At 68.1% G+C, this 18,000-nt stretch overlaps 2 protein-coding genes across 5 annotated transcripts; one reads left to right on the top strand and one right to left on the bottom strand.

Moving 5' to 3' along the window:
* Positions 1-368: 368 nt before the first annotated feature.
* Positions 369-8,769, top strand: PMEL (premelanosome protein; the record flags this gene model as incomplete). The annotated part of the gene is made up of 12 exons (XM_080360564.1): positions 369-432; positions 1,584-1,712; positions 2,915-3,061; positions 3,133-3,273; positions 3,344-3,505; positions 4,717-5,097; positions 5,186-5,437; positions 5,974-6,093; positions 6,204-6,297; positions 6,378-6,580; positions 6,664-6,751; positions 8,607-8,769. 12 exons carry the CDS (start codon positions 369-371, stop codon positions 8,767-8,769), a joined length of 1,944 nt encoding a protein of 647 aa, XP_080216690.1.
* Positions 8,770-8,939: 170 nt separating this feature from the next.
* DGKA (diacylglycerol kinase alpha) lies at positions 8,940-17,117 on the bottom strand. Of its 4 annotated transcripts, XM_080360591.1 has the most exons (24): positions 17,080-17,117; positions 16,123-16,219; positions 15,899-15,975; positions 15,713-15,824; positions 15,549-15,629; positions 14,915-14,964; positions 14,755-14,829; positions 14,536-14,655; positions 14,342-14,459; positions 13,195-13,283; positions 12,054-12,173; positions 11,876-11,974; positions 11,711-11,800; positions 11,560-11,633; positions 11,397-11,471; positions 11,224-11,309; positions 10,663-10,752; positions 10,407-10,567; positions 10,237-10,301; positions 10,053-10,143; positions 9,778-9,952; positions 9,578-9,698; positions 9,419-9,479; positions 8,940-9,286 (listed from the first exon to the last, which is right to left on the bottom strand). In XM_080360591.1, exons 2-24 carry the CDS (start codon positions 16,190-16,192, stop codon positions 9,188-9,190), a joined length of 2,199 nt encoding a protein of 732 aa, XP_080216717.1. In that variant the 5' UTR covers positions 16,193-16,219; positions 17,080-17,117; the 3' UTR covers positions 8,940-9,187. The 4 variants fall into 4 exon arrangements, with proteins under 4 accessions (XP_080216717.1, XP_080216718.1, XP_080216719.1 ...); XM_080360592.1 differs by lacking the exon at positions 11,397-11,471; XM_080360593.1 differs by lacking the exons at positions 11,876-11,974; positions 13,195-13,283 and having other exon boundaries at positions 11,397-11,491.
* Between the last annotated feature and the right edge of the window lie 883 nt (positions 17,118-18,000).

The following is an 18,000-nucleotide window of genomic DNA, read 5'->3' as shown; positions in this document are numbered from 1 at the left end:
ACAACAGGGTGGCCCAGGCTCGGTGGGTCCCCATCCCCATCTCCCAGGGCATGGGGACAAATCCATGTCCCGGGGGCTCCCAGGACATGCTGAGCAGGGGGTGACACCCCCAAATCCCCTCCCCAAGCTGGGGGGGGGAGGTCCCTGTGTCCCCCAAAAAGGCCCCGGGGCGTGTGCCCGGGGCCGAGCGGAGACCGCACACACGTGTACACATGTGCCCCCCACGCAACCGAGCGGGGGGGGACCTGGGTCCCCCCACCCTTTTTGGGGTGGGACTATGCAAACGAAAGCCCCTTCAAATCCTGGCGTCCCCGCGTCCGCAGCCCCGGCAGCGCCCGAACGCGGGGGGGAACGAGGACTTTGTGACCATGAGGGTGCAGGGGGTGCTGGCGGTTTTGGGGACCCTCCTGGTCCTGGGTGCTGCTCAGCGGCGTAAGTGGGGTTTGGGGGGGATGCAGGGTGGGAGGGGGTTACGAGGCTCTTTGGTGGGAGTGGACACCCCCTAAACGCCAAATTCCATGGGAAGCACGATGAGACCCCCTAATTCCCTGGAGGGGCTGCTTGGGAGCCGGGGGGGGGTCATTGTGGGGTCCCCATCCTTCTGCTGGGTGTTGGGGGGGATTTACAGCCCCCCCAGGAGTGTGGTGGGATGTGGGGGGGATCTGCATTGGTGCATCTTCTGTAAATTGGAGGGACCCCCATGCAGCTTGTAAATGGGGGGCACCACATAAACGGGGGAGCCCCGTCTTTCTGCGAGCGAAGGGACACGGAGGGGACACAACAGCTCCCTGAGGGTTGGGGGGGGCACAGTGGGTACCTGGCAGCCCCCATGATGGGGGTCACAGGGTAGACCTGGCAACCCCCCGGGCGGGGGTGGCGACCACAGGGTAGACCTGGAACCCCCAGAATGGGGGTCACAGGGTAGACCCGGCAGCCCCCATTCTGGGGGTCACAGGGTAGACTTGGCAGCCCCCATTCTGGGGGTCACAGGGTAGACCTGGCAGCCCCCATTCTGGGGGTCACAGGGTAGACTCAGCAGCCCTCATTCTGGGGGTCACAGGGTAGACCTGGCAGCCCCCAGGATGGGGGGACACAGGGTAGACCTGACAGCGCCCAGAATGGGGGTCACAGGGTAGACCCGGCAGCCCCCATTCTGGGGGTCACAGGGTAGACTTGGCAGCCCCCATTCTGGGGGTCACAGGGTAGACTCGGCAGCGCCCAGAATGGGGGTCACAGGGTAGACCCAGCAGCCCCCAGAATGGGGGGGTCACAGGGTAGACCTGGCAGCCCCCATGATGGGGGGACACAGGGTGGACCCGGCAGCTTCTGGGAGTGGGGGCCACGGGGGGATCATCCCCACTGGGGCTGCCAGCACCGGCTCAGCTGAGCATCACATGCAAAGGCTTTGGGCAGCGCCGGCACCATGTGATGGGCTTTGCCCCACGCGCCGCTCGGCCCCGGCCCGTCACGTGTCCCCCCGGGGTCCCCAGGGGTCCCTGCGGCTGGGGGGGACCTGGCTGGGTGCCCCACGGCGGTGTCACCGGTGTGGGTGCCACACGTGCCCTCTCACCCTCGTCCTGCAGGATCCGGTGGCCGCGGCGCTGGCCGGGGACAGCCCTGGAGCGGGCGGCCGGCGCCGTTCCGCACCTGGGACACGGGGCTGTACCGGCCGTGGCAGGAGGGGACGCCGCAGCAGCGGGACTGCTGGCGAGGTGGGTGCCGGGCCAGGGACTTGCAGGTGACACCCCCGGGTGGCACCCCCGGGTGACATCCCCGGGTGACGTGACATCCCCAGGTGACACCCCTGGGTGACATCCCCAGGTGACATCCCCGGGTGACACCCCTGGGTGAGATCCCTGGGTGACATCCCCGGGTGACGTGACACCCCTGGGTGACATCCCCGGGTGACATCCCTGGGTGACACCCCTGGGTGACATCCCTGGGTGACATCCCCGGGTGACGTGACATCCCCGGGTGACATCCCCGGGTGACATCCCTGGGTGACATCCCCGGGTGACATGACACCCCTGGGTGACATCCCTGGGTGACATCCCCGGGTGACGTGACATCCCCGGGTGACACCCCTGGGTGACACCCCTGGGTGACATCCCTGGGTGACATCCCCGGGTGACGTGACATCCCCAGGTGACACCCCCGGGTGACATCCCTGGGTGACATCCCCGGGTGACGTGACATCCCCGGGTGACATCCCCGGGTGACATCTCCGGGTGACGTGACATCCCTGGGTGACGTGACATCCCCGGGTGACGTGACATCCCCGGGTGACATCCCCGGGTGACATCCCCAGGTGACGTGACATCCCTGGGTGACATCCCCGGGTGACGTGACATCCCCGGGTGACATCCCCGGGTGACATCCCCAGGTGACGTGACATCCCTGGGTGACATGACATCCCCGGGTGACATCCCCGGGTGACACCCCTGGGTGACACCCCTGGGTAACATCCCTGGGTGACATCCCCGGGTGACGTGACATCCCCGGGTGACACCCCTGGGTGAGATCCCCGGGTGACATCCCCGGGTGACGTGACATCCCCGGGTGACATCCCCGGGTGACATCCCCAGGTGACGTGACATCCCTGGGTGACATGACATCCCCGGGTGACACCCCTGGGTGACACCCCTGGGTGACACCCCTGGGTGACATCCCTGGGTGACATCCCCGGGTGACGTGACATCCCCGGGTGACACCCCTGGGTGAGATCCCCGGGTGACATCCCCGGTTGACACCCCTGGGTGACACCCCGGGTGACATCCCCGGGTGACATGACATCCCTGGGTGACATCCCCGGGTGACGTGACATCCCTGGGTGACATCCCTGGGTGACATCCCCGGGTGACATCCCCGGGTGAAGTGACATCCCCGGGTGACGTGACACCCCGTGCCTTGTCAGGCGGCGACGTCACCTTCGACATCAGCAACGACGCTCCCACCATGGCGGGCGCCGACGCCACCTTCTCCATCGCCCTGCGCTTCCCCGGCACGCAGGCGGTGCTGCCCGACGGCCGCGTCGTCTGGAGCCAGAACTGCACCGTCAACGGTCTGCACCCCCAAACCCCCCTGTGCCCCCCGACCCGCAGCACCCGCCCCCTCACCGCCCGCTCTCTGCAGGCACCCGCGTCACCCAGGGGGACCCCGTTTTCCCGGAGCAGGCGGCCGATGGTGCCGACGGCGTCTTCCCCGATGGGGAACCCTTCCCCGAAAGCGCCCGGGACAAGCGTGGAAGATTCGTCTATGTCTGGTGGACGTGGGGTGAGGGCAACGGCTCCCACCGGGGTCCGGGGGGGTCCCCAGAGCCGTGTCTGACCCCCCCGTCCCGCAGGGCGCTACTGGCAGGTGGTGGACGGTGCCACGTCCCAACTGACGGTGGGGACGGCGGGGGTGGCCCTGGGCTCCTACACCATGGAGGTTGTCGTCTACCATTACCGCGGCCGCCAGAAGTTCGTCCCCATCGGCCGCGCCAGCACCCAGTTCAGCATCACCGGTGGGTGCCAGGGCTGGGGACACGGGGGGACAAGGTGGGGACACAGGTGCTTATGGTGGCCTCTGTGTCCCCAACCCAACCAGGTGCCCTTTGCAGTGGTGCCAGGGCTGGGGGTGTGAGCTGGGGTGTCCCCAACCTAACCGGGTGTCCCTTGCAGTGGGTGCCAGGGCTGGGACATGGTGGGGACACATGAGCTGATGGTGTCACTGTTGTCCCGACTCAGACCATGTGCCATTCGTGGTGGCATCAGGGCTGGGGATGGAGGGGAACACATGAGTTGACGTTGTCCTGTGTGTCCCCAACCAGACCAGGTGTCTTTTGTGGTGGTGCCAGGGTTGGGGACATGGTGGGGACACATGAGTTGATGTCATCCCATGTGTCCCCAACCAGACCGAGTGTCTTTTGTGGTGGCCCCAGGGTTGGGACACGGTAGGGACACATGAGTTGATGTCATCCCATGTGTCCCCAACCAGACCAGGTGTCTTTTGTGGTGGTGCCAGGGTTGGGGACACAGTGGGGACACATGAGCTGATGGTGTCCTGTGTGTCCCCAAGCAGACCAGGTGCCATTCGTGTTGGCCCCAGGGCTGTGGACAGGGGGGGACACATGAGTTGATGTCATCCCATGTGTCCCCAACCAGACCAGGTGTCTTTTGTGGTGGTGCCAGGGTTGGGGACACGGTAGGGACACATGAGTTGACATCATCCCTTGTGTCCCCAACCAAACCAGGTGTCTTTTGTGGTGGTGCCAGGGTTGGAGACACAGTAGGGATACATGAGCTGATGGTGTCCTGTGTGTCCCCAACCAGACCAGGTGTCTTTTGTGGTGGTGCAGGGTTGGGGACACAGTGGGGACACGTGAGTTGATGTCATCCCATGTGTCCCCAACCAAACCAGGTGTCTTTTGTGGTGGTGCCAGGGTTGGGGACACAGTGGGGACACATGAGTTGATGTTGTCCTGTGTGTCCCCAACCAGACCAGGTGTCTTTTGTGGTGGTGCCAGGGTTGGGGACACATGAGCTGACGTCATCCCGTGTGTCCCCACCCAGACCAGGTGCCACTCATGCTGCCCCCAGGGCTGTGGACAGAGGGGACACACGAGTTGACATGAACCTGCATGTCCCCACCCACACCAGGCGCCCATTGCAGCGGGGACAGCGGCCACCCGACGTGTCCGCGAGACCTGAGGGTGTCCCCGTTGTCCCCCCGCAGACCAGGTGCCGTTCGCGGTGGAGGTGACGCAGGTGCAGGACGCGGCGGGCGCCGGGCGCTTCGTGCGGAACCGCGCCGTGGCCTTTGCCGTGCGGCTGCACGACCCCAGCGGGTACCTGCGCCACGCCGACGTCGCCTACTCCTGGGACTTCGGGGACCAGAGCGGGACCCTCATCTCCCGCAGCGCCACCGTCACCCACACCTACCTGGACACCGGCTCCTTCACCGCCCGCCTGGTGCTGCAGGCGGCCATCCCCGTCACCCCCTGCGGCACCTCGGTGGCCCCCGCCGGGGACCCCACCACGCAGCCCTCGGTGACAACGCAGCCCGCTGGTGGCACCACGCCGGGCGGGGGGAGCACGGCCGGGGTGACCAGCACCGGTAAGGGAGCGCTGAGCAGCCCGCGATGCGGGTGACGAGTGGCACCGGGGTGTCGCTGGTCACCTCCCCAATGTCATTGTCCCCACAGAACCTGAAGGCTCCGGCACGTCAGCGGAGCCCACGGGGGGATCGGTGGCCGCGCCATCGGAGCTGGCTGTCACCGAGCCCTCGGTCCCCGTGGTCACTGAGAACTCAGTCCCCATGGTCACCGACCCCGTCCTCCCGGTGCTCAGCACCTCGGCGGGTACCGACCCCCAGCTCCCCGCCTCGGTGGCCGCGGCCGGGGACACGCCGGTCACCTCGGTCCCCACGGCCGCGCAGGGGACGGTGGCGGCTGCAGGTGGGTGCTGATAGTGTCCCCAAGGGCTTGGTGTCCCCAAAGGCCTTCCCCAGCATCTTCCCGATGTCCTGCAGATGTGGCGACATCTGGATCAACATCTGGGTGCTGATAATGTCCCCAAGGGATTGGTGTCCCCAAAGCCCTTCTCCAGCCTCTTCCTAATGTCATGCAGATGTAGCAATATCTGGATGCACATCTGGATCCTGCTAATGTCCCCAAGGGCTTGGTGTCCCCAAAGCCCTTCCCTGGCCTCTTCCCAATGTCCTGCAGATGTGGCAACATCTGGATCAACATCTGGGTGCTGATAATATCCCCAAGGGATTGGTGTCCCCACAGCCCTTCCCCAGCCTCTTCCTTACGTCCTTCAGATGCGGTGACATCTGGATCCACATCTGGAGCAACGGCAGCACCCGCAGCCGGAACCACAGCTGGAATCCTGGTTGAAGCCACAGCTGGAGTGACCACAGGGGACACAGCTGTATCCATGGGCACCTCCACATCTGGAGCCGCAACTGTGGGCACATCTGGACCCACAGCTGTCCCCGAGGCCACCGCCGAGCCGCTGGTGCTGGTGAAGCGCCAGGCGCCGGCCGACGAGCCCACCGGCTGCGTCCTGTACCGCTACGGCACCTTCACCACCCAGCTCGAGATTGTCCGTGAGTGGGGGGTCCTGGGGGGGTCCCAGGGGGTCCCAAAGGTCCTGAGGGGTCCCAAAGGTCCTGGGGGGTCCCAGAGGGGCCAAACCCAACCCCACATCCCATTGCAGAGGGGATCGAGAGCGTGGCCATCGTGCAGGTGGTGCCGGTGGCAGCGGCGAGCGGCGAGAGCGGCGTGGAGCTGACAGTGACGTGCGAGGGGAGGTGAGGACACGGCGGTGACACCACAGCACAGGGACACTGTGGGGAGGCCATGGTGACCTGTGTGTCCCCCCCCTCCGCAGCCCCCCGGAAGAGGTTTGCACCGTGGTGGCGGACGCCGAGTGCCAGACGGCGCAGGCGCAGACGTGCTCGGCGGTGGCGGCGGCGCCCGGGTGTCACCTCGTCCTGCGCCAGGACTTCAACGGCTCCGGCGTCTTCTGCCTCAACGTGTCCCTGGCCAACGCCAACGGGCTGGCGGTTGCCAGCGCCCGCGTGGCTGTGGGAGGTGGGACCGCGGCGTTGGGTGGGTGGGGGCTGGGGGGGACATAGGGGGATGTGGGGGGTGCTGAGCTGGTGCTGTCCCCGCAGGTGACGTCCCCGCCGCCGGCAGGACCACGCTCGTGGTGGGGCTGGTGCTGATCGCGGCTGCGCTGGGCACTGCAGCGTATACGTACCGGTGAGGGGGGGTCACCGTGGCATGGGGGGGCACCAGGATGTGGGGGGACAGCGTGGGGTGGGGGGTCCACCATGATCTGGGGGGACACTAGGATGTGGGGGGTTCCCCAAGACCTGGGGGGCACCATGGGCTTGGGGGGGACACCAGAATATGGGGGGGACATCATGGGGTGGGGGGACACTATAGATGGGGGGACACTATAGATGGAGGGCACCATGGGCTGGGGGGGACACCAGAATATGGGGGGGACATCATGGAGTGGGGGGACACTATAGATGTGGGGACACTATAGATGGGGGGCACCATGGGCCAGGGGGACATCATGGGCTGGGAGATCCCCCAAGACCTGGGGGGCACCATGGGCTTGGGGGGGCCACCAGGATATGGGGGGACACTATAGATGGGGTGACACCAGGACCTGATAGGGGGAACCATGGGCTGGGGATCCCCCAGGACATGTGGGACACCATAGGCTGGGGGGACATCATGGGCTGGGGGGGTCCCCCAAGACCTGGGGGGCACCATGGGCTGGGGGGAACATCAGGACCTGGGGGGGACAATAGGATTTGGGGGGGACATCATGGCATGGGGAAGGGGGGGGGGGGTGGTGTACCAAGACCTTGGGATCCACTAGGACATGGGGGGCACCATGGGCTGGGGATTCCCCAAGACTTAGGAGGCACCATGGGTTGGGGGGACATCATGGGCTGGGGGGTCCCCCAAGACCTGGGGGGCACCATGGGCTTGGGGGGGACACCAGGATATGGGGGGACAGTGTGGGGTGGGGGGACACTATAGATATGGGGACACTATAGATGGGGGGCACTATGGGCTGGGGGGACATCATGGGCTGGGGGGTCCCCCAAGACCTGGGGGGCACCATGGGCTTGGGGGGGACACCAGGATATGGGGGGACAGCGTGGGGTGGGGGGACACTATAGATATGGGGACACTATAGATGGGGGGCACCATGGGCTGGGGGGACCCCCAAGACCTGGGGGGCACCATGGGCTTGGGGGGGACACCAGGATATGGGGGGACAGCGTGGGGTGGGGGGACACTATAGATATGGGGACACTATAGATGGGGGGCCATCATGGGCTGGGGGGTCCCCCAAGACCTGGGCGGCACCATGGGCTTGGGGGGGACACCAGAATATGGGGGGGACATCATGGGGTGGGGGGGACACTATAGATGGGAGGACACCAGGACCTGATGGGGGCAACATGGGCTGGGGATCCCCCAGGACTTGGAAGGCACCATGGGTTGGGGGGTCCCGCAAGACCTGGGGGGCACCATGGGCTTCGGGGGGGACACCAGGATATGGGGGGACACTATAGATGGGGGGACACTATAGATGGGGGGACACCAGGACCTGATGGGGGAAACCATGAGCAGGGAGACATCATGGGCTGGGGGTCCCCCAAGACCTGGGGGGCACCATGGGCTTGGGGGGACATTATCGCATGTGGGACACCATGGGGTGGGGGGGCACTATAGATGGGGGGACACCAGGACCTGATGCGGGGAACCATGGGCTGGGGGGACACCAGGACTTAGGGGACCCCAGGGGCTCTGGGTGGGGGGGGGGAGGGCACCATGGCATGGGGGTCCATCAGGTCCTGGGAGCCACCACCATGACTTAGGGGGGGGGTCACCACCACGACTTGGGAGTGGGGGGGGAGGCACCACCATGACTTGGAGGGGGGGTCACCACCACGACTTGGGAGGGAGGGGGTCACCACCACGACTTGGGAGTCACCACCACGACTTGGGGGTCACCACCATGACTTGGTGGGGGGGGGGGTCACCACCATGACCCCCCCTCCTCTTCTCCTTCCCCCCCCCCCCACAGCCGTGTGACGTACACCCCGCTGCTGGCTGCGGCCCCCCCGGCGCCCCCCCGTTCGCGGGGCTGGTTGCCCCCCGGCTCTGCCCTGCGGCTCCTGCTGCGCCAGGCGTTCGGGGGGGGCCCCAGCGGGGAGAGCAGCCCCCTGCTCCGCGCCAACACCGTCTGAGGGGGGGCCCCGCGCCGCCCCCCCGGGAGCCGGGGGGCTGCGGTTGTGGGGGGGGGACACACGCGGCACCCCCGACATTAAAGACTCAACTGGTCCCTCTGCATGGTTGTGTTTTGGGGGACCTACGGGGGGGTCTTAACCCGCTGCCCCCCCCATCACCACAACCAGCGCACGTCTCATCATTTTATTACTGTGATAGGCACTTGGAATTGGGGAGGGGGGGAATAAATAGGGGGGGGGGGGGTCTGGGGTGAGGTGGGGGGGGTGTGTTCAGCCCCCCCCAAGCAGCACCCACAGGCTGAGCACCCCTTGGTGGGGGGGACACAGGTGCCACCCACCCCTGTGGGGACACACAGTGCGGGGGGGCTGGTCTGTGTCCCACCTCGGGGGGGCCCTTCACCCTCCCCACCCGGGCCCCTCACACCTCGGGGGGGCCCTTTTTGAGGCCAAAGAATCCAGAGGCGCGGGGGGGGGGACCCATCAGCATCAGCGCTTGGTTCTTATGGGTGATCTTGATCTGCAAAGGAAACACTGGGGGAGGTCCCGGGGGGGTCCCCCCACACCTGGGGGGGGGTCACAAGAAGCCGGGGGGCGGGGGGGGGACCAGCACCCCACTTCTTTTTGCGGTGGCGGGGGGGGAACCACGTACCGTGCAGGGTGGCTGCATCCAGGGCTCCCCATCGATCTGCATGGGCAGGGGCTTCAGCGTCCTGCAAAATTGCAACCCCCCCGCATCATAACTCAATAAATGCCCCCCCCAGGATGTCCCCTGTCCCACCCCCCCCCCGTCCCCCAGACCCCCCCTCACCGCAGGGTGAGCTCGGAGCACGTCGCCAACCGCGTCCCCGCGCTCTTCAGCCCCGTGTAGATCTGCCCCATCTCCAGCACCCCCTCCAGCCCCACCACCTCCAGCCGCCCGTCGCTCACATCTGGGGGGCAAATAGACACATTGGGGGGCAGCGTGGAGTGGGAAGGGGGGGGGGGAAAAGGGGGGGGCTCCCCACGCACCCTGCACGCAGGTCTTGAGGGTCTCGGCGTCAGTGATGGCACCTGGGGGGCTCCGCGCACCCCCCGGCGCTCGCTTGGTGTCCCCCCAAAGGTTGGAGCCTCCGTGGGTGCTGGGGATGTTGAGCACCGCCAGCCCCGCCAGCGCCGCGCTCAGCGCCACGGGGGTGCCGCAGCACTGAGGGGGGACACGTCGGGGTGGGGGGGGCACGTTTAGATGGGGGGGACATCACCCCCGACCCCCCCACCTCCCCAACCCGGGATGGGGACCCCCTCACCTCCACGCTCAGAACCTCCTTCAGCTTCTTGCAGGTGGCAAAGATGGTCTCGGAGGTGGCGAATTCCAGGTACCACAGCTTGTTCTTCATCCTGGGGGGGGGGAAAGAGTAAAAGGGGGGGGTGGGGACACAGTGGGGGTGTGGGGACATTACGAGGGACACAGCGGGGGTGTCCCCACCCCACCTGCTGTTGAACTTCTCGGGGTATTTCTCCCGCATGACGTGGAACCGGTGGGCGATGGAGGCGTCCTGGTGGGGGGGGGGCGGAATGAACGGGGGGGTGGTGAGGTCCTGGGATGGGGGGGGGATAACCCCCCATACACACCCCCAGACCCCCCCCCCCCCACCACGCACCACCCCGATGGAGAAATAGTTGTTGATGATGTCGTAGGGCACCGGGTCCCCCGCGGCCGCCGCGTCCTCGGGGACAACGTGGATGCGCCAGCGGTCCAGGGGCACCGCGCTGCTGCCCTCCAGCTCCTGCAGGAGGCGCCCCAGGTCCTCCCCCGCGTACCCTGGGGGGGGCCGAGGGGTGTGAAATGGGGTGGGGGGGTCAGGGGGTGCAGGGGACCCCCCCCATCCCCCCCAAATCAAACCGCAGCGCGCTCACCTCCCCCCCAGCGCAGGCAGCGCGCCAGGTCGTTCCCGGTCCCCAAGGGCAGGATGGCGACGGGGGGGGGGCGGGGCAGCTTGGCTTTGTCTGGAAGGAAAGGGGGGGGTCAAGGGGGTGAGCCCGGCCCTTCCGGGAGCGGCCCCCGCCACAGGGCGAGGGGCGGGTGGGGAGCGGGACCCCTCCGAGGGGACCCCCGGGGGTCCCGCTCCCGCAGCCTAAAATCGGCGCCGATAGCTGCGGGGGGCGCAGGTGCCTCTGCCCGGGGGCGGGACAGCGAGTCCCGGCCCCGCCGGTGCCACCGACCGACCCACAGCCCGGGGGGGCTTTGCCGGTCCCGGTGCCCCCGCGGCCGTTGGGATCCCCCCAGCCAGGTCGCGGCGCTGGGGACCGGGGCGGGGGGTCCCGGGCGGCCACAGCGACGGCATCGCGCCCACGGGACCCCCGAGACCCCCGAGCGCTCCTGTCCCCGCAAGAGCCCCCATGACCGTCACCCATCCCAGGACCCCCGAGCAGCATCTGGGGGGGTTCTGGGGGGGTTTGGGGGGGGTCAGCACCCACCGATGGCATCCAGGATCCAGCCCACGGTGCCGTCCCCGCCGCACACCAGGATGCGAAAATCCGGCACGTCCCGGAAGAAATTGAGGCTGGGGGGACAAGGTGGGGGGGGGGATCAGACGACAATCCCCCCCCCCCACCAAAGCGGGGTATCCCACCCCCCCCAACACACTCACCCGGGGGTGGGTCCTCCCTGCTGCAGGTTATAAACCTGCCGGGGGTTGAGCAGATACTGGAACTTGCGCAGCACCCTGGGAGGGGCAGAGGGGGGCTGGGGGGGGGCCGGGCAGCCACCCCCCCAATTGAGAACCCCCCCGGGACCCCCATTTCCCCCCTTACCTCTCCCCCTGCTTCCCTCCGCTCTTGGGGTTGACGAAGACGAGGAGCGGGTGGGTGTTCGGGACGGGGCTGATCTGTGGGTGGGGGGGTCAGGACTGAGCCCCCCGGTCCCTGGGTGGGGGGGGGACACAGGGGGGGACACACGGCTCACCCGCAGCACCTGCCCCTCGGGGGTGCTGAAACCCTGGGGGGGCTCGTCCCCCGTTGTCCCGCTGCCGTCCCGTTGGCTGTCCTGCCGCTCCTGGGGACACCCCGATTCAGGGGGGGTCGGTAGGAGTTGGGGGGGGGGAGCACCCATGGGACCCCCCCCACTCACCAGCAGGACGGGGTAGATGGCGGCGGGGGGCAGGATGTGGTCCCGCAGCGCCCCGCAGTCACAGGCGGGGGGGACGAGGGACACGCACTCCTCGTGGATCTGGGGACAGGGAAGGGGGGTGAGGGCATTGGGGGGGACACAGGGACCCCCCCCACCCCCCAATGCGGGGACACCCCACCTTGAGGTGGCACCACACGCAGTGCAGCCCCGTCAGGCTCTGGAAGCTCCGGATCTTCTTGTGGCAGCGCCCGCACTTGGCGGCGTCGCAGCCGCCCTGGACCCAGACGTGCGCCTGTACCTGCCAGTGTCACCAGTGTCACCCCCCTGTCACCCGGTCCCCTGCACATCACCCCCATGTCACACCCGTGTCACCCAGTCCCCTGCACATCACCCCCATGTCACCCAGTCCCCTGCACATCACCCCCATGTCACCCCCCTGTCACCTGGTCCCCTGCACATCACCTCCATGTCACACGGTCCCCTGCACATCACCCCCATGTCACACCCGTGTCACCAGTGTCACCCCCCTGTCACCCCTGTGTCACCCCCCGTCACTTGGTCCCCTGCACATCACCCCCATGTCACCCCCATGTCACCCGGTCCCCTGCACATCACCCCTGTGCCACACCCGTGTCACCTAGTCCCCTGCATATCACCCCCATGTCACCCGGTCCCCTGCACATCACCCCCATGTCACCCCCGTGTCAACCCCTGTCACCCGGTCCCCTGCACATCACCCCAATGTCACCCCCATGTCACCCGGTCCCCTGCACATCACCCCCATGTCACCCCCGTGTCAACCCCTGTCACCCGGTCCCCTGCACATCACCCCCATGTCACCCGGTCCCCTGCACATCACCCCCATGTCACCCCCGTGTCAACCCCTGTCACCTGGTCCCCTGCACATCACCCCCGTGTCACCCGGTCCCCTGCACATCACCCCTGTGTCACTCCCCTGTGTCACCTGGTCCCCTCGTTATCCCCCGTGTCACTCTATCATCCCCTGTGTCACCCTTTGTAAACCGCCCCACCTCCCCCCCCGCCATGTCCCCCCCTCACCCCCACAATGTGGGTCTGGGGGCAGGGAGGGGGAATCAGACACCGGGTACCCCCAGAGTGGGTGGACAGACGGACAGACAGATTCACAGACACTCAGCTCGGTGGACGAGCAGACGGGACAGATGGGCAGGTGGGGGGGACACTGCGGGGTGGCAGGTGGAGCAACAGGCGAGGGGATGGACAGCCGGACGGACAGATGGACGGATGGACAGACGGATGGATGGATGGACAGATGGACGGATGGACAGACGGACGCTCACCCCGGCCTCGCGGCGGGACTTGGCGTACGTGCTGACGCAGCTGGGGGGTGCGCGGCGCGCGCAGCGCTCGTGCACCGTGAACCTGCACACTGGGCGGGGCGGGGGGCGGGGCTAGACGCAGGCCACGCCCACTACCTCTCCACGGCCCCGCCCATCACATCACCTGTCCCTGCCCCCCCCCCGGCACACCCACCGACCACACCCTGTCACTGGCCACGCCCCTGCCACACCCTGTCCCCAACCCACCGCCCACGGGTGCAGCTCAGCCCCTGCTTGCGCAGCCCCAGCAGCAGCGCCCCGTCCCCATGTCCCCTGTCTCCATCCCTGTCCCCATGTCCCCACGCTGTCCCTGTGTCCCCACACTGTCTCCACGTCCCCACGCTGTTCCCATGTCCCCTGTGCCACTCACGGGTGCAGCTCAGCCCCTGCTTGTGCAGCCCCAGCAGCAGCACCCTGTCCCCATGTCTCCTGTCCCCACCCCTGTCCCTGTCCCCATGCTGTCCCCATGTCCCCACGCTGTCTCCAGTGCCACTCACGGGTGCAGCTCAGCCCCTGCTTGTGCAGCCCCAGCAGCAGCACCCCGTCCCCGTGTCCCCTGTCTCCATGTCCCCACGCTGTCCCCACGTCCCCAGTGCCACTCACGGGTGCAGCTCAGCCCTTGCTTGCGCAGCCCCAGCAGCAGCGCCTCGTCCCCATGTCCCCATGTCCCCATACTGCCCCCATGTCCCCATCCCTGTCCCCACGTCCCCAGTGCCACTCACGGGTGCAGCTCAGCCCCTGCTTGCGCAGCCCCAGCAGCAGCGCCCCGTCCCCATGTCCCCTGTCTCCATGTCCCCATACTGTCCCCATGTCCCCTGTGCCACTCACGGGTGCAGCTCAGCCCCTGCTTGCGCAGCCCCAGCAGCAGCGCCCCGTCTCCATGTCCCCTGTCTCCATGTCCCCATACTGTCCCCATGTCCCCATCCCTGTCCCCGTGTCCCCTGTGCCACTCACGGGTGCAGCTCAGCCCCTGCTTGCGCAGCCCCAGCAGCAGCGCCCTGTCCCCATGTCCCCTGTCCCTACCCCGTCCCTGTCCCCATGCTGTCCCTGTGTCCCCATCCCTGTCCCCATGTCCCCACGCTGTCCCCGTGTCCCCTGTGCCACTCACGGGTGCAGCTCAGCCCCTGCTTGCGCAGCCCCAGCAGCAGCGCCGCGCACACGTTGCAATACACGGGCCGGTTAAAATGCTTCAGCCGCCACCGGTGCTGCCCCTCGTCCTTCATGTGCTGGGGGGGGGCACACGGGGGGGGGTCAGAGCCAGGCCCGGGGGGGGTCCCTGCGCAGTGACACCCCCCGACTCACCCCCTCCAGGCCCAGCAGCACCAGCAGCGGGATGTTGGTGACCCCCCCCCGCAGCCACTCAGCCAGGGACACCGTCCCGCTGCCGTCGTAGTCGATCTCCCGCATCATCTCCTGCAGGATCTGGGATGGGGGGGGGGGGACACACGGGGCTCAGGATGGGGTGACAGGGTCTGTGTCCCCCCCCAACACCCTCCCCATGCCCCCCCCAGCCCCACTCACCGGCTTCAGCTCAGTGACGTCCCAGTCCAGGTACTGGGCCACCCGCATCATCTGGGTGATGATCCGATCCACCTCCTGGGGGGACAGTGTCAGCAGGATGGGGGGGTCCCCACAGCCCCCTAAAAACCCCCCCAAACCCCCCCAAGCCCCCCCCGCTCACCAAACTGTCCAGGAGCCCGTTTCCATCCTTGTCATACAGCTTGAAGGTGACTGGGGGGGGACAGAGGGGACAGGGGGGTTGAGGGAATCCCGGTAGGTCCCCGGGGACCCCCCCGTGGGGACACTCCCGTGGGGACACCCCCCCCCTCCTGCCCGTCCGTCCCGTCTGCTCATCCACCGAGCTGAGTGTCTGTGGATCTGTCTGTCCGTCTGTCCACCCGCTCGGGGGGTACCCGGCTTCTGAGTCCCCTCCCACCCCCAGACCCACATTGTGGGGGTGACAGGGGGGACATGGGGGGGGTTTACAAGGGGTGACACAGAGGATGACAGGGTGACACGGGGATAACAAGGGGTGGCCCAGGGGGTGACAGGGGTGACACAGGGGATGGTGGGAGGTGATAGGGGGGACATGGGGGGGTTTACAAGGGGTGACACAGGGGATGACAGGGTGACACGGGGATAACGAGGGGTGGCCCAGGGGGTGACACAGGGGATGGTGGGAGGTGACAGGGGTGACATGGGGGGTACTGAGGAGTGGCAGAGGTGACACGGGGGGGAGACAGACATGACATGGGGGTGATGTGCAGGGGACCGGGTGACACGGGTGTGACATGGGGGTGAGTGTCCCCACTCACACTCCAACTTGTCCTCAGGGCGCCCCCCCTCCAGCAGCGAGAAGTAGCAGGAGACATCCTTAATGCTGACGAGGTCGTTGCCTGTGGGGACAGACCCTGATGAGACCCCCCCCATAACAAGGTGCCCCCCCGGACCCCCATTTGTCCCCCCGACCCCCCCTCACCCCCTTGGCCGCTCTGGAAGGAGGCGAAGAGGTGGTGGCACAGCGTTTCGGGGACATCGTCGGCGTCCAGGTAACTGCGCAGGAACAGCCTGAACCCCTCGAAATCCAGGCACTGGGGGGCACAGGGGGGGTCAGGACGTGTCCCCCCCACTTGGGGACACCCCGGGGGACACACGGGGACCCCACCTCGCCCTGGCGGTGCTGCGAGAAGGTCCCCCCGTCGCGGAAATCCTGCAGCACGTCCTGCACCTTCCTGCTGCTGTCTGGGGACAGAGGCGGCCGCGGGGGCTGCACACGCGTGTAACCCCACCCACCCACGCGTGGAAATCCCCACGCACACGCGTGTGCAGGTGTGTATGGGTTGGCCGCCCCCCCCCAAAAAAAACAAGTGTCCCTCCCAAATCACTCACAGTCCAGGTACTTCTGCAGCTGCGCAAACTCCTGGGGGCTCAGGGTGGCCCACTCGGGGGCGACCTCCATGGTGGGGACACGGGGACACCCCCGGTTCTGCGGGTGACACGGGGACGCCCTCACCCACCCCGTTTCTCGGCACCCGCCCCCGGGGCGGCACCGGAGGCTCCGGGACTTCCCCGGTGCCTCTTCCTCCCCCTTCTCGGTCTCGCCCGTTCCCAGCCGTCCCGGACCCCCCACCCGGGGCATCCCCGTCCATCCGGTAGCGCCCAGTAGCGCCCGGTAACGTCCGGTTCCGCCCGGTGCTGCCCCGCCGGACCCCCCGGGCCATCCCGTACCCCACCCCGGTACCACCCGGTACCGCCCGTTAACGTCCGGTACCGCCCGGTATCGCCCTACCGGACCCTACCCCGGCGCATCCTGCGCCCCCGGTACAACCCGGTACCGCCCGGTACAACCCGGTACTTCCCGGTACCGCCCAGTGCAACCCAGTACAACCCGGTACTTCCCGGTACCGCCCGGTCCGGCCCCGTACAGGCCGGTAACGTCCGGTACAACCCGGTACTTCCCGGTACCGCCCAGTGCCGTCCGGTGCAACCCAGTACAACCCGGTACCGCCCGGTCCGGCCCCGTACAGACCAGTACTGTCCGGTACAACCCGGTACAACCCGATACTTCCCGGTGCCGCCCGGTCCGGCCCCGTACAGGCCGGTACCGTCCGGTACAACCCGGTACTTCCCGGTACAACCCGATACTTCCCGGTACCGTCCGGTACAACCCGGTACTTCCCGGTACCGCCCGGTCCGGCCCCGTACAGGCCGGTACCGTCCGGTACAACCCGGTACTTCCCGGTACAACCCGGTACTGCCCGGGTACAACCCGGCACTTCCCGGTACCGCCCGTTCCCAGCCGCCCCGCCCCGCCGGACCCCCCCGGTGCCGCCGCCCGGTCCGTACCTGGTGGGTCCCGGCAGCGGCTGTTCCCGGCCCGGCCCCGTGACATCAGAACCGGCGGGGCGGGGGCGGCACCGGCCGCACGTGCTGGGGATGAGGGGAACCACAGCCCCGCCCCGGGGACACCCCCCGGTATCACCCCCCCCCCCACCCCGGTACCGGAGCCGCCGCCGTTCCCTTCCGCAGCCGGGGGTGGGGGCGATGGGGGGGCACGGAGCGGGGAGCCCCCACCGCACCGGGGGGGCGGCGGGTACGGGGACCCCCCCCCCCCGGTTGGAAACACCCCGGTAGCGAACGGCGCCCACGGAGCCGCCCCCCCCGTCCATGGGGACCGGGGGGGGACACCTGAGGCTTTGGGGGACCCCCGGGGTGGCGTTGGGACTCGAAACCGCGTGTGGGAGCGGGGGGGGGACACACAGAAGGTGGGGGGGACAGGACGTTTGGGGACACACACGACATGGGGGACACGGGGTGGGGGGGGGACGTGACATCGCGGGGGACACACAGGACGCTCGAGGCCCCCGGGGGGGGGTCACGGAGGGGACAATTCGGGGACCCCCATTGCATCGCACCCCCCCCCGCGGCGGCGCCGCTTCCGCCCCCCCCCGCGCTATCTCGGGTGCGATCGGAGCCCGCGGTGGCGGTTTGGGGGTTCGCGTCCCGCAGGCGGCGGAACCTCGGGGGACGCGGGGGGGACACACAAACACACGTGTCCCCGCTGCCCCCCCAAGAACAAAAACCCCTCACATGGGGGGGCGCGGCCACTGAGCCCCTCCCCCCCAGGGCCGCGGGGGACAGAGGACGGGACTCGGGGGACACGGCGATGGGCACACGGAGGGGTGGTCCAAGCTGCGGTCGCTATGACAACGCCAGGGGGCTGGGGGGGGCTCGGCCGGTGTATGTCGGGAGTCGGGGCGCTGCCCC

The sequence above is a fragment of the Nesoenas mayeri genome (assembly GCF_963082525.1).
Source record: "Nesoenas mayeri genome assembly, chromosome: 28".
Classification (NCBI taxonomy): Eukaryota; Metazoa; Chordata; class Aves; order Columbiformes; family Columbidae; genus Nesoenas; species Nesoenas mayeri.
This window is presented reverse-complemented; position numbering and strand designations above follow the sequence as displayed.

Coding starts and splice junctions, on each gene's coding strand:
- DGKA (XM_080360591.1), bottom strand. CDS start 16,192: ATGGAGGTCGCCCCCGAGTGGGCCACCCTGAGCCCCCAGGAGTTTGCG. Junction 14,656..14,754: donor ACGTCACTGAGCTGAAGCCG/GTGAGTGGGGCT, acceptor CCCCCATCCCAG/ATCCTGCAGGAGATGATGCG. Junction 10,144..10,236: donor CCCGAGAAGTTCAACAGCAG/GTGGGGTGGGGA, acceptor CCCCCCCCCCAG/GATGAAGAACAAGCTGTGGT.